Consider the following 14680-nt stretch of genomic DNA (forward strand, 5'->3'; position numbering starts at 1 on the left):
AAGTATCATTCTCGATGCTGAGGCTGATTGTGACATCCGGTTTGTGGCGTAGACGATTACTGACTATCTAGAATATCTACCTAAACCACATCATGGGAGCCTTTGTGTCTGTTCAAACCCGCCGGAGAATCCGACTACTGAAGCCAAGGGATTCGAAGTGGAGTTGAACGGCGAGAACTCAGATGAAGATAGTAAGTCAGGAGACTCGTGGTTCATTGATGCCGTAACCTACAGTCACGGTGCTACATATATCTATCCATTGAAACAATGAGTCCGTTCAACTCGGGGTCTCTTTTAAGCCGCGCAAACTCGTACACAAACCTCGATATCCAACACCGATAACATGCTCGCAGACGGTAGTGAGCATAGACAGACACCCACAAGGGGTCTCGCTGATGTGAGCACTGACACTCGTGCCTCCAAGCGGGCTCGCAACACATTTGATTCGCCTTTGGCCGCGTCTGGTGCCCCTGAAGAATTTGCTCCAACACCAAGGAAAACACATAACAAGAAGCAGCCTCTGTCCTGTGCAGAGTGCCGAAGGTGCGTTTCAATCCGTCTGGCCTCAAAGCTTTGACCATAAACCCATCCTGAAGATTAAAGCTGAAAGTGTGACCATTTTTCCCTCCGACTTTTGCATATTCTAAAGCTGAATGCGCTAGTGCGATCGTGTCTTTCCATGTCAATCATGCTCAAAACGAGGCTGCGCTGAAATATGTCCAGACGGTATTTACCATCACTATACTTTTGAGCGTTCAATCTGACCGTGTCTTGTATACAGGTGCTCTCACCTCTGGAAAGGGCAGCAGGTTAGTAGCGGGGTCTCTGGCGAATCCTTCTATTAATGATCGATCAAGGTTCATTCTTGCCAACACTGAGCAACTTCATGCAAAAATCATTCAGATGAGCGATCGCATACGACAACTTGAAGACGCCTTGGAGACCGTGCAAGCAAAATGTTCATCCGACCCTCATCCCCTCTTACACCAAGATTCCCTACGTATTAAAAATTCGCTGGAGCTCTATAGCTCTCACGCGACCGGTGGACGACACACCCAGATGGATGGGACAATCAAAGAAAATCACTCAAGCAATTCCCAACTCCCTGTTGCCTCATCTTCAACACGAGACGCAGACAAGGTTCAGGATAGCCGATGTGAGGTAATCTGCTTGGCGCCCAGTTTTGCAGGGTGGATGCTGATTGACTTTCTAGGAAAGGTATTCATCAGCAGAAGCTTTTACTTCAGATGTTCCTGGATTGTCTCCCGAAATCGAAAAACTCAGTCAGACATTTCCTTATCCTTGGTTGCCCAATAATCCCATGAGGCAGCGGATCCACGAGATGTTGCCGTCTCGGGAAGAGGCGGATTACCTTTGTACGCAAGCTCGATTGAACGCTCTATGGCAGTGAGTTTTCTCGTCACTGTCCTATCGCGATGTGTTTATGGCGTACATGCAAGGTATAACCTCGATACAAGCGAAACTTGGCTTCCGAATCTAGTTCATCACGTATACACCACGCCAATGTCAAGCCTTTCTTTTCGCCGCCTCTCTCTGTTGTTCATCATGATGGCTATTGGGCTACTCGTTGATCTTAATCAACCAAATGAGTCTCCGAGAGCTGAAGTATTCCATCGCCTGGCACGAGCCTCCTTATGTGAGACAAATCTAATGGACGAACCCAGTTTAGATCTTCTACAGACTTTGGTGTGTTGGTCACATTATCTAACATGCGGTCGTGCTGACGAGAAGGTAGTTTTACATGATTTGGTACCTTCTGATTTTTTCAGACAAGAGTCAAGCTGTATCGTATGCATGGAGCATCATGGGTCTTGCTGTGAAGCTGGCTCAAAGCGTGGGTCTTGCCAAAATAGTACCTCTCCACTCGCCTAAAACATATGTTGTTCCAGTTAGGTCTCCGTACGTCGGACATCCATTACCGCCCTGAGATTTCCTCAACATGGATTTTCATTCATTTTCATAGACCGCGACGGCAATAGATGGAAGGTAATTCCCGAAGAGGCTCAGCGGCGACGAATGCTGTTCTGGGAACTTCTGAATTTAGATGCACGCCTGGTTAGTTCTGATTTTCAACTAATTGCACATGTGACATGCGTACTGAACCTCGAGTCCCAGTCTTTATCTCTTGGTCGGCCACCGTCACTTTGCTTACAACATGTCGATTGTCGCCGACCATCCTATGCTTCAGAGGAGATGTACATCGTGTCGGAAGCTCAGTCATGTCGGCTGATTTATCCATTTACCTTCATACCAGAACTGATTATCCCACAGATCATGAGTGGAAGCACGGATTCTTCTTGCATTGTCTCACACCAGTCATAGTCACCACGATATCTGCACAAGCACAACCATATTCTAGCATTCTAGATGTCGATAAGAAAATTCGGGACTTCCACATCCCTCCCACACTCAACATATTCAACTCAGAGGGCATCACAGATATCCGACAGTTGACTATGCAACAAGTACTAGTAGCTAGCGGGCGAGAAATAGGTGAGTTTTTATCGGAAAGGTTATGTGCCTGCACGCTAAAGCTGGACACCCACAAGTTCTACTGCAGCTCCATAGGAATTTTTTTACTGAGGCACTGAGTGACTTTGATGCTTTCACGTATCGACACAAATACGCGCCGTCAGTTCTTGCAACATTTCTTAGCGCCTCCCGCCTTGTTGCCACGTTAGAGACTATGCTGCGTCGTGAGCCACAGCTGAGTAAGCGGTTCATGTGTTTCTGGTTTAATGCATTCTCTGGTGCGGTGAGTGATTTTTGAAGCTAGTAATCTGTTACATCTTGACTGGGTGTTTTGATCCAGGTTGCATTGTCATTGATTGTTTCCAGAACGCCTTTCCTAAGTCTAGCGCCATTTGCGTTGAAGGAGTTGGACACTATTTACCGCATTTTCGCGAACGTGGCTGAGGAATGCTCACAGGTCGCTCAGGCGCTGGTTAGTGATGAAGATGACTTTTGGGAGATCATTACTAAACAGGAATATAGCCTCTACTCACTAAAATCGCAGAGAAGTCACGTCGGACGTACGCCCAGTGGCTCAAAACGTCCAGAGATAGCTCGACCATGGATACCGACCTTGCATCTCAAGAATCATCAGTCAGATCAGCTGCGTGCAGCATTTCAGGGGATTGGCCAGATTCTTTTGATGCTGCACACTCGTTCCTACAAAAAACACTACAGGATATTGAGACAACTGCTCCACCAACCATTCAGGAGCTTCCTACTTACTCGCCTCGGCACCCAAATCCAGTCACAAACTCACAGGTGGATCACGCAGGGCAACCTGAAGAGCTGTCTACAGACATGCTTTCACTTGATTTGGGTTTGAATGAGGATTTGGTTGCTGCAACTTTGAGACACAGTGCAGACCCCTCACCCCCTGCGGGCCATACAGTCCAGAGGGTAGGGAATCACACATTCAACTTCGATTTTGGTGCATTGGCGTCAAACGTCGAGAGCCAGAACAACACATACATGTCATGGTTTTGATGGTTTGTATTCGAGTAATAAATACACGACTTGGATGAAATCTTTAAATACAAATTCCCACATACGTGCTTATGTAATATTGCCTTTGGACTTGCTTGCCTTCAAACCACGTACTGCTGCTCAGTGCTGTAGCTAGATCTTCTCGCTCCTGAAACTGTTCACCGCGTTGATATTCCAGCAGGTTTGGCTCTTGAGATATGTCCCGGATACGGGAAGTATGGGCGCCAAATCTTGAGGCAGAAATGCGGAACATACGAGACCTGATCGACGAATACCCTTACGTTGCAATTGTGCGGCGCGTAGTCTGATGTTTCTTCCAGATGGATGCTCACTATGAAGTAGGACACAGAATTCCCGGGCGTAGTTGCACGACCAATAGGCACTTTCAAAACATCTTCAGACTATCATTACCAGACAATGCGATGTAATGTCGACCTGCTCAAGCTAATACAAGCCGGTATCACACTTGCGGATGAAGAGGGTAACTTCCCCCAGGACGTCACAACTTGGCAATTCAATTTCAAGTTCAGCATAAGGTGCGTTTTAGAAGCCAAAATTGTCGGGTATCGCATGTTAAGAATGAGATTATAGTGAAGATATGTATGCGCCAGAATCAATCGACCTGTTACAGAAGTCAGGGCTTGATTTCCAGCGTCACGAGGAGATGGGAATATTGCCGTATGACTTTGCTGAACTCTTGATCACATCGGGTCTGGTCCTTGCGCCCGAGGCCAAATGGATATCGTTTCATAGGTAAGTCATACAATCTTCTCTGACAAGTAAGGGCACCAAACGCTCTTGAAGCGCTGTCGTTCAGTTCCACTTTTGAAAGCCTCTTCTTTACATTCACCTCACTTACGTATATCTTTCATATTCCAGCGGCTATGACTTCGGTTACCTGGTCAGGCTTTTGACCGCGATGTCCTTGCCGACCTCCGAAGAACAATTCTTTGAATGGCTGCGCACTTGGTTCCCCTATTGCTATGACATCAAGTTCATGATGCGTGCCTCCAAGTCCCTCAAAGGAGGACTACAGGAAGTCGCGGATGATCTTGGTGTGCGTGATTTCTCCTGTGGTTAGTTGATCACCAGTTAATTACTGATCCCTACAGGTGATGCGTATAGGAACATCACATCAAGCCGGATCAGACTCCCTTCTTACTGCATCCACCTTCTTCAAAATGCGAGAACTCTACTTCAATGATCAAATAGACGACACCGAATATAACTGTAAACTGTATGGTCTAGGGCAGACCTTCGCAGTATCCAACGGCATCACTGATACTGGTCGAGGTGGAGCTACCATTGCCGAACGAGAAGACAGGGGGATACCAAGGGATTCACAAAACCAGACTCCTGCCTTGTCCGCCCCCCAGAACCAAGGTGTGATAATGGGTATGGGAGTGCCTTTACCTACTCCAGCACTAGGCGGTGCCCTGCCTGCGCCACTACCATCTGGCACATCATATGGGCCTATGGGAGCAAATGGCCCATTCATACGAACAGCAATTGGAGTAGGGGGGAGATAGCCTGCATTTCGTTCTCTCCTTTTTCGTAGGACTGTTTTATGTAATTATTTCACTTCATTGGTTTCTCCCTGTTCAAATCTTTCGATAAATTGTCACTCGTTCGGCATGTCAACGGGTCCACATCGATAGGCAGGTGAGTACTTCACTCATCCGCTCGAACTTACGATTATCATCGGGTCTACAGTAAGAAGAGCTACTCGCAAGCTTAACAAGTCAATGATATAGATGATACTGAGTATAGTACATCATCTGCTGCGTCACCGCTGTTCTACCCGGCGAGCATGGATTGTATCTACGCGTTAGCGAGTGTTACCTGATAGGGTACAGACTCCAGCGTTTCTGACGTCCTATACTGTCCGCCCAGCGGTCTCCCAGTTGTGAGTGGTATCATTGACCTCGCTAGAGCTTTTGGACGGCATAAGCGGCATTGCGACATAATTGCCATGCTGCCAGTGCTTTGTCCATGGTGAGACGAGTGGGGTTCGCTGAAGGGGCTGTACCATAATCCCCTTCCCATGGATCGACGTCGCAGTCATCCATCGCAAGAGTACACAGCCAACCTCGTCATTATCAAACGAGGGTCAGCAAGTGCGCTCGTAGCGTGGAGCCACGACGCCGATGCAGGTGAAAGAATAAGTGAAACGGCCCCCAAGCTCAGTGTCTCGGAATTTAGGTGTGTAGCAGAGAAAAGCAGTGGTTGGGAGTGTTGAAGATGGTCAACGACAACGGGTGAGTTCTTATACAAATCTGAGCGGCACAGGTCTCCCGTGTATCTACTAATTTTTTATGAACCTCGATCAGATAAGTCATTGCAGCTTCCGTGTGCTCCAAGTGGAAGCAATGTCATGGAATTCATCTGAAATGTGAGAAACACAAATCGCCACCGAGATACAGTGCCCATGAACATGCTCCATCTCACCGCGGAGTCAAATTGCATCCTGACTTAGGAACATCCAAACTCCTTATTGGTGCCCTAATTTTCTTCGTGAAACACATGACCTTTCTATGTGTGGAATGTACGTCTTCCGTCTCCGGAATTCCATTCTTTGACGCATTCATGCAGAGGCAGTTCTCCGCAATCACCACTGTTGAGATGATGCTTATTCGGACTCCAACATCAGTCTCTGAGCCAATTATCCCTGCTGAGGGAAGCGAGATACTGGCAAAGATGCAGAATTGACAACTCATTTGGAAGATGGGCTTTCAAAGGAGCAAGTGGCGTATTTCAGGTAATTTTTCAACATCTTCAACCAGACCTCCATCTGTCCAGATGCGTTAATGTCCGGTTAGTCATCGAAATCGATAGCTTGCTCCTGATGCCAGGGCTTTGGTAACTATTGTTTGTTTAGGCTTATTCCTCTGATGGGAACGGTCGGCCGCAGGCAATTTTTTTTTAGTCCCAATGCTTGTCTATTAACAGAAAAATAACCCTTCTGCACTAGGCTCAAGAGGGCTCGAGTTGTCCCCTGAGAAGTTCTAGAATAATTTTTTTGATTGCACACTTCCAGCATGCAGGCCTAGTCCTGTACTGTGGCGAACCTACTGTCAAATGACAAATTTGTCAAAACACCGTCTACCTATGATGGCTAGCCGAGATGACGGCTGGCTGGCTGTATTCGTTGTAAATTGTGATGAGGACCGTAGACCACAGCTAAATTTGTATGTATGACTGTCACAACTTCATGTTCGCTGGTGCATTGTGACGTACGATAGGGTCCTTTGACGGCATACCTATGTAGACCTCGGCTACGGCCGACCCATTCCGATCATACTCTTCCTACGATGCTGACTTGCCAGGCCTGTTCTATGTAAATCTGTATCACGAATAGCTGTTCTTTCAGAAATCACCATGTGCAGTTGACACCTCCAAACTCCTCGATCGGTCTAATAATGGTGCCTCCTGGTAAACTAAGGAACAACAATGGCCTCGGAGCGGGCGGTCGCGATCAGGCAGGATCCCTTTATTAGAATGGGGAGATACAATATCGCCACGAAAAATAATACCTTAAATGAAGGAGGTAGTGTAGTTGGTTCTGCAATACGGAGATAGAAATTGGTGGTCATCATATGGTATGTATGTACCATTATTTTCCAATTTGGTTCCGCCGACTACGGTACAGGGTGTTCGAAATCGTGATCAATCTATCGTCAACTAACGGCAGCGATAGAATCGTTGCGAAATAATCAAGCCAAATTCACCTGACACATGTTCAGCAACTTTATGTTTTGTGCTGACAACCAGGCCCACGTACATAATTACTGGGAAATATCCCCTTCTTCCCGTCTCTGGAAAACCCTAAAATTATAATCAGTCAGGCGGCATTGAAATGAAGTCAGACCATCTGGATACCTTCCCACCAACCGTCTGCATAGTTTTGACCTCCGTTCGTTCCAGAGGACAGCTCAACGAGGTCCCCCTCATTTATCGTCAGCTCTCCTGGTTCTTGAGCTCGATAGTCGTAGAGAGCCCGTACTATTTATCGGGTAAAAGTGAGAAATAACTGATCGTACGAGAAAATAGGCGGTACTCGTACCGTATATGCCTGACGCTTGCTGAGAATCTCGTTGAGAGGGTTCAGATTTTTCCAATGGCCATCCGCCTGCATCTTCCAAATAGGTCGCAGGGACCAACCCTTTCTCACCATCGGAGTCAGCCACCTTTACCCATCCGGAACCATCGTCTTCCTCCACCACACGCACCACAGTACCCTCTTGTAACCATATCAGCACGTGCAGGATGGGGTTATGTTGCCACACAGACCTGTCACATTCAATTCGAAGGACGAGGACGCCGCGAAGTCGAAGATAGCACGAGCCAATCGATGCGTTTCTTCCACATGAAGTGATGTATTGTGTGGCACAGAAGATGATGGTATTGGAGTTTTTCTGGAGCTGGTGGATACTGATGCTGCGGACTAGTTTGTGAGTCCTGTTATAGAACTTATCAATCACCTACATCTACTCTCCGATATAGACACGGCAGAAGAGGGAGACTGCAGAATTTCCGAGGCTTTGTAATTGCCATGAACGTTACTGCACTCCGCAGGTACCTAACGATGTCCGTAAGCGGCATCCCTACATGGTTTAGATGGGAGAATGAAATTACATTTAACTCGCATTTAGAGTGCACAGATAAGCCACAACTTTTACAGGTCTTCCCCTGCTTACTTAGACCCCAGATCGATACCTAGGCGGTTATTGGTCAAATAGCGCAGACACGCATCCACCAGTTTCTTAATCATACCTTACAGTATCCGCATGTTGTAGGTATCGAAAAGGCCGAGCTCTTGAAAACGTGTGGGCTCGAACCTCCCTCGTCGCCTTACGCATCAATATTAACTGACATATGCACGATGTTCGTCTGACATGTTACTTACCCCCCAGGACTTCCGCGATCATGTTGATTTCCGAGTTGAGGACACATGCTGAGGTCGAGAGGGCGGTGACCTCGTGGGCAGTATCAAGGTAGCTCTGCATAGGAGTTAGTAAGGAACTCATATTCCACCAATAATGACTACGCACATTCATGGCGTCATCCTATGTCTTCAGGTGTGTTATCAGTGGCGCAAGCTGTAAGCATGACATGATATTTCTCGGCGTCAGTCCCTGTACACAAGATGGTGAGTGCAACCAGCAGTCCACGGGGCGAGATTCCACTCACGTTTTTTTCCAAGCACATGGTTCAGTTCTCTCAATTTAGCTCGCGAGCGCGCGAGCTTATTTTGTAAGAGCACCTTGGGACCTGAATCAATACAAATATCTCCCTGTAATTTACAGCTCTTAACACAGTGCACGTAACTCAAGTCAGTCAGGCCTACTGTATCGTAGTGATTTGAACATGGTTCAAATACCCAGTCGTTGGGTAGGCTGAACGGACGTATGTTGTATTCTGCGAAAAGCGCCTGATCCTTATCGGGTTGGACTTCAATCAAAGCGGCGATAACGGCTGTAAGACGGTCCTTCAAGATATTTTGGTGTGACAATTGGATATTCTGGGCCTCTCTCATGACACCAACGAAATCCATGACTAGACGAGTCTGTAATTCTTCTGCAGACAGTCAGCCGAATCATGTGCACAGTGGTAGCCACTCACGGAAGGACTTGGCGTGATGTAAGGTTTGTCAGTATGTGCCGAATAGGATAATGTGACCTAACTTACATCTTCAAGACTTGGCAGGTCCTCGGTATAAAACTTCGTCTTCACGCTGTTGGCGGTTGCAGTTGAAATAATATAAATACTGCTGGAAATTGGATAAAATTCTATATGTTTTTTTAGCACGTACTTCTTGCTATTGAGCATGTCGAGCCTCTGCAGATCATATTGTCTCGCTGAGCGCTCCGCGTGTCGATCGTGACCAGACTTCACAAGAATTTATGACCGTGAGAAGATTCTTGACGAGCTTCCTTACCTGCTTTTGACGATGAATTTCAACTTCGGCGCAATCGGCGTCATACTTTATGAATATGGTGGTTAGAATAGTTGCGTTATAGTGCCCAGGATCTCACTTTTTGCTTGCTCTGTATCATGATGGTTAAAACGTGCAGTATGGGACCAGTTCAAGACCTTGCCTTGATGCGTTCAGCATAGATCTTATCGCGTCCAGCAAAAATCGTGGAAAAGAACTGCATTTGCTGCATACATCATCAGTATGCATAGGCATGATTTTGCACGATAATGTAACCTTTTTCTTGTAATCATCATTGCGGCGCTCAACAGCCTTCAGAGATTCCGTCATTTGAGACCATGCCTCTGCTAGGTTGATATGGTCCTGAGCAGAGCTTGACATCGATGATAAGATCTCAGAATATGCATGATTCAGGGTGCTACCATTAAAAATATGAGTGCCCGGTCAAAATTGAGAAGAAATGACATGCTTCTGTTGTATCACACTTTCCGTGTATACGGCCTTGTCGTCTCCAAGGACTAGTAATAGTTCATTCTTGTTCTTCTTTTCGCTTGCTTTCTTCGCTAATTGCTTCAACTTTGTTGCATAATCGCGTTCTAACGCTGCTCTCTCGCGGTACAATTCGCGTGCCTGTATGAGTCAAGCAGGTGAGTGATCAGCTGTCCTAAATTTCGAATTTCGAAGACGCACATCGGCTAATAGACCAAGGTGGCCATCAAAAAGACTGGAGATACGATCTACCTGATCCTGATCGTGAAATAAGCATCAGCGATGAATGCCATGATTGACTGCGGATTCAGTAGGTTACAGGCAATAGTTGACCATAGCTGTTGGTTTGTTTCTGCATTTTCTTTCAAAACGTATGTCTGTTGAGTTTGCAATTTGAGCTTGAGTACTGAGTGGTCCCGGTCACTGGTCAGGTGAAGAGCAAAAGTAGCGATTGCGGAACGGAACCTGACAGCCGAGTCTCATCTTGCCGGATATATAGTAAGGGTCGAGGCGTCTACGACTCGGATCACGGGCAGTGCTATAGCACAGCGTGTTGGAAAAACATCACCGTTGCACTGAACTCGCACATCGAATATATTCTCATAAAGTCATGACAGGGACAAGGCAAGTCGGGAACTGCGTTTAATCGAGGCACGATGCAGACAAGCGACTTTAGCCTACCTGCTGATTCACCCGCCATCGTGCATGCCATCAATTTCAAGCGAGCAGAAATGAAAAATGGGGCGGTGATTAAGTCAGATGATAATTACAGGACAAAAAACGATTATCGATCATTAAAGAACGACGAATGCAAGGTTTGAGCTCGAAGCTTAAAGGGTAGCAATGTTTTATGTGTTCCAAGTCGCCAAATATGCATGTAGTAGTATGCTGGTAAGGGAACGTCGCCTTCACATCGATGCCACTACGGGAAAACATTCCGAGCCACGAGTTTCTCATCAGAAACTGACGTGCCAAGGATATGTCAGGCTCGCTAATGATTAATGATTCCGCTGGCTGTAGCAGTTTTCATCGGTCCGTGAGGCACGCATGCATTGCTCAGCCGTTACGCGTAGATGGCCACACTCCAATTGACTTGCGGGCTGAGCGCAGCATGTCAAGCACTAACCGGGTGGACTCGTATTTTCTGAGCGTCGATAGAGAGGGTTTCGAGAAGCGAGAAAATGTTGGTACCAGCACCCATGAAACTCTACCGATACTCATTCCTGAACCAGCTATTAGGCATCAATATTTGCTAGCCCGCACGTACGATCTAAACAGGAATCTCCTGGAGGCGTGGAGCCTGATATTTTACTAGTACGAAGGACGGCGACGGCACCGAAGAGTTGTCATGTGCCCGCATCGCTTACTGGAAAGTAATCCCCGCGGTGAGAGTTCGGTATGTCGGAAGCCGAGAGAACGACAGAGTCGGACAGACATATTGCTAGTGCTGAGAAACGAAGTGGACAAGAAACAACACGAGGTGGGGGGAAGTTGACGCGGAAACAAGACGGCCGGAGTGCAAACTAAAAATTACCAGGTGCGTGGGATACAAAATGACTACTTCAAGCAACATTCGAGTCAAATCTTTCTTAAATTTTGGGTTGATCAGCTATATTCAAATAGTAAGTAATAGCCCTCATAACATTATCCAAGGGTGTACACCTTACCCGGACGGCATTACTTCTGTTGTGTGTGATTTCGCAAGTGTACCTGTGTTTGAACTTGCCGTAATTTTCAGTTTGCCCTCGACTCGGAGACAATAATATGTCCTCAGGACTTCCGATGTACGTTGTTTGATGAGGTACGTATCCGCGTACCCTCTTTTTCTTGTCTAGACAACGCGACTCCAGTGCGGGGACAATCTATAACTGGCACAGCAATAAAATTTCCCGAAGAGCATGTCTGATGTGAGGTAAAAGCCTGTCTCCAGGTATATAAGGGCCTGTGGATTGTATATCGAAGTAAGTGCAAGTAGAGTGCTCCATCCCCCTAACGTCTTCTTCACGCATTCGATATCTTGGCCCCTCGCTGACTGCCAACATGTATAGACTAACGACTATCTTGATCACGCTATGCACGATTTTCTTCACCGTTCTGGCTGCGCCATTACGGATCGATAGAGCTACGACAGGATCACTTGAAAAGCGCACCACACACTCAGGCGAGGTGAATTGATCAAAGACAGTTGTTTGCTGATTGCTAATTGCTTTAACAAAGGGTACCTGGTTTGAAGTTGGCACAGGAGCCTGCGGATATACGGATACAGATAGTGATCCTATAGTCGCTATTTCTGCTGAGATATATGACACTGGAGGAAACTGCAATCAGGTAGGCCCATCTTCCATTCCCGCAATGCGGATATTGGATGCTTATCGCTCGTAGTGGATTCACATCACCAACACCGACAACGGACAGAGCGCGTATGGGAAGACGCGTGACGAATGCGAGTCTTGTGGCTCAGGTAGCCTAGGTATGTTGTGATTTCAAGGTTTAACTTGTGCTGCACCCGTTAAATTCGTTTCGTAGACATGTCTCCTGGCCTGTTTGAAGAACTAAGCACACTCGACACCGGTGAAATCCCAATTTCATGGCACTTTATGAGTAAGGACTGGTCGCCTTAACTGCGCGCCATCCTGTATTACAAATCTTACTTCGGATACACGATTTCCTTACGGTTTCCATCACGACTCTTTAGATTATAGACGACAAATCCTCCTCGTCAGGAAGGGGATCAAGATTCAGGATCTTTTGTATCATTTCATAACGATGTTTCTATCGCGCTCTATCACTTACAGTAAATACAAGGCCCTAGGAGCCTAAGTATACCATTTTTCTTGACCGCAGTATGCGCTCCGTGTTGTTTTTAGTAATCTGATTGGCATCTGATCTTATTATTAGCACCTACATTGAATGGGTGGATTTCTTTCGGTCGACTCTTGAGTCTTGAACAACTTGCACGTTTGGAAACCGCAAGAATCGACATCAAGGTTCAAATAAATCGCTAGGCTCCTCGTCCTTGTGACTCGAAGAGCCGAAGATATATGTAGTAAGTCTCATCGCATGCCGGTATCACCCCAAATGAAGACCTAATAACATCGCAGGATTTAGATCCCTTTGCCTAAGTAACTATTGCGCTATATATATTAATTGTAAATGTATGTAGAATCCTGTTCGTTATATGTCACGTGACTCACGTCAGACTTTTGATCCACCATGATGCAGACCATGCCCGATCGCCGTACCTTCGCGATGATGCTGATACTGGTTATTATCTGCACGCATTATACGCGTGTAGACACAGCATCCGACCTGAAACTGACTCCTTCCGTGAGCGTCGGAGACATCATAATGAAAATACGACATTACCGTGACCGCGTCTCTCCGTCACGGTGACCACGGGGACTCACCGGTGCACCTTGAAGCCTTCGTGGGACTGTATGCGATTACGAGTTTGTTATCAAAGATGTGGAACCCGACAGCACGTTCGCCAAGACTCATGCCTGGTAGCTTCTAGTTGATTTCGGGCCTTCACCGAGTCTTGCAATAATGGTCTGCCATCCCACCTACAAATCGCGATGCACCTCAGTTTGGTAGCATGACAGCTATTTCTCTGAAAAGCACGGCATATTTAACGGATGCACATCGCGCCTTTTCCTTTCGTTCTCGACTCTCAAGTGGCCGAGGACAATTATAATCAAGGTACAAGTGGCCTGAGCTGGCGAAAGTTTGCGCCCCAAATTGTTCGAGCCTTCTGGAATATCAAGCGAAGAGCTGAATATATGGAGGTCACGGAAATGAGGCCGAATATACCAAACTCGTCGGATATCCTGGAAGGTGCGCATCATCAGAAGTACCTGTCTGTCCAAGGCAGTTCTAGGCGCCCCTCGAATGATCAAATCCCGAACAGCAGGCATCCTCATTCCTCGAACGGTCTGGAGCCTGCTAGCGAATAACGTCGCTGCTGGTACTACATATGAAGGGCGTGCCACGCGGAGAGCAACATGCCCATCATCGTGAAATGAAGACTATACAGCATGCTGGTACTCGCATCAGTCTCTAAAATGAGCCTCGCGTTCTCCTTCCCCCCTTTCCTTCGACCCATCTGGAAAGCCCTCATACTGATAGCAGCGCTGCATTTCGCATCTAGTTTGCGACTTGGATCGTTGAGCAATCTGATAGACACTGTATGTTCGTTTCTAGATTCTCGAGTTATCAAACACTTGATAATCATCTGGCCTTTGTTCCCCACACGGCACGAAGTTGTGCCCAATTCGACGCTCAGGCTAGGAGATTGCCGCTTTTTATACCCCTTGTGACCTTCCCTAGAATCAAATAGCGAAATAAGGGACCCGTTTTCCCCTCAATGAATCTAGAGCGTCTAATTTGGAATGCATGCAGCATTGATCATCCAGTAGTTTCCGCCACTGGTAGGTACCGCAACTCAACCAACAGGGGCTCTTTGAAGTTCTAAAACCAGGATTCATTGCATCCAAATGAAAATCATGCACATGGTGTTCTGGTAGTGGCGAGGACTTGGAGTGCTTCTGGACAGTTGATTTCTGAGTACGGAATCATAGAATACGAATAGAGTATATATGTGCCCTAGATCCACCTTTGTCACCCAGTCGTACAAATGGAAGCATCATGTCCGTCCTCGAGTCGCTCAGGTCCTTAACGATAGGGCCTGACTTCAGTTGGTGTTGGTAGTGAGCACATTTGTTATTTCTTTCTACCATC

The 14680-nt window shown here is 46.8% G+C and overlaps 4 protein-coding genes across 4 annotated transcripts; 3 read left to right on the plus strand and 1 right to left on the minus strand.

The window, feature by feature from the left end:
• Window positions 1–293: 293 nt before the first annotated feature.
• On the plus strand, window positions 294–3519 carry F5891DRAFT_1165054 (fungal-specific transcription factor domain-containing protein; the record flags this gene model as incomplete). Its single annotated transcript, XM_041365377.1, has 14 exons — window positions 294–543; window positions 597–609; window positions 663–726; window positions 782–809; window positions 858–1161; window positions 1214–1407; window positions 1461–1707; window positions 1757–1865; window positions 1985–2076; window positions 2137–2242; window positions 2293–2514; window positions 2571–2776; window positions 2834–2965; window positions 3016–3519. The coding sequence occupies exons 1-14, from the start codon at window positions 344–346 to the stop codon at window positions 3517–3519; spliced, it is 2421 nt and encodes an 806-aa protein (XP_041223723.1). The 5' UTR covers window positions 294–343.
• A 197-nt stretch (window positions 3520–3716) lies between these two features.
• F5891DRAFT_956086 (ribonuclease H-like domain-containing protein) lies at window positions 3717–5048 on the plus strand (the record flags this gene model as incomplete). Its single annotated transcript, XM_041375386.1, has 5 exons — window positions 3717–3821; window positions 3862–4055; window positions 4111–4272; window positions 4399–4576; window positions 4632–5048. 5 exons carry the CDS (start codon window positions 3717–3719, stop codon window positions 5046–5048), a joined length of 1056 nt encoding a protein of 351 aa, XP_041223724.1.
• Window positions 5049–6980: 1932 nt separating this feature from the next.
• F5891DRAFT_1044725 (uncharacterized protein) lies at window positions 6981–10509 on the minus strand. The gene is made up of 19 exons (XM_041362204.1): window positions 10263–10509; window positions 10145–10201; window positions 9924–10084; window positions 9731–9872; window positions 9458–9502; window positions 9332–9408; window positions 9208–9286; window positions 8867–9085; window positions 8710–8812; window positions 8632–8654; window positions 8571–8585; window positions 8426–8519; window positions 8293–8369; window positions 8083–8235; window positions 7810–7963; window positions 7583–7759; window positions 7399–7521; window positions 7301–7344; window positions 6981–7200 (listed from the first exon to the last, which is right to left on the minus strand). Exons 1-19 carry the CDS (start codon window positions 10299–10301, stop codon window positions 7186–7188), a joined length of 1797 nt encoding a protein of 598 aa, XP_041223725.1. The 5' UTR covers window positions 10302–10509; the 3' UTR covers window positions 6981–7185.
• Window positions 10510–11983: 1474 nt separating this feature from the next.
• Window positions 11984–12564, plus strand: F5891DRAFT_955970 (RlpA-like double-psi beta-barrel-protein domain-containing protein-containing protein; the record flags this gene model as incomplete). Its single annotated transcript, XM_041375372.1, has 4 exons — window positions 11984–12109; window positions 12161–12271; window positions 12326–12413; window positions 12470–12564. The coding sequence occupies 4 exons, from the start codon at window positions 11984–11986 to the stop codon at window positions 12562–12564; spliced, it is 420 nt and encodes a 139-aa protein (XP_041223726.1).
• Between the last annotated feature and the right edge of the window lie 2116 nt (window positions 12565–14680).

Source organism: Suillus fuscotomentosus, assembly GCF_016647785.1.
Source record: "Suillus fuscotomentosus strain FC203 chromosome Unknown F5891scaffold_41, whole genome shotgun sequence".
In the NCBI taxonomy this organism is placed as follows: Eukaryota; Fungi; Basidiomycota; class Agaricomycetes; order Boletales; family Suillaceae; genus Suillus; species Suillus fuscotomentosus.

Excerpts from the sequence above, each read along its gene's own strand:
- F5891DRAFT_1044725 (XM_041362204.1), bottom strand. The coding sequence starts at position 10,301 with ATGCAGAAACAAACCAACAGCTATGGTCAACTATTGCCT. Across the intron at positions 10,202-10,262 it reads GCTATGGTCAACTATTGCCT|GATCAGGTAGATCGTATCTC; the intron begins GTAACCTACTGA and ends TTTCACGATCAG. Across the intron at positions 7,760-7,809 it reads CTTCGAATTGAATGTGACAG|AGGGTACTGTGGTGCGTGTG; the intron begins GTCTGTGTGGCA and ends TATGGTTACAAG.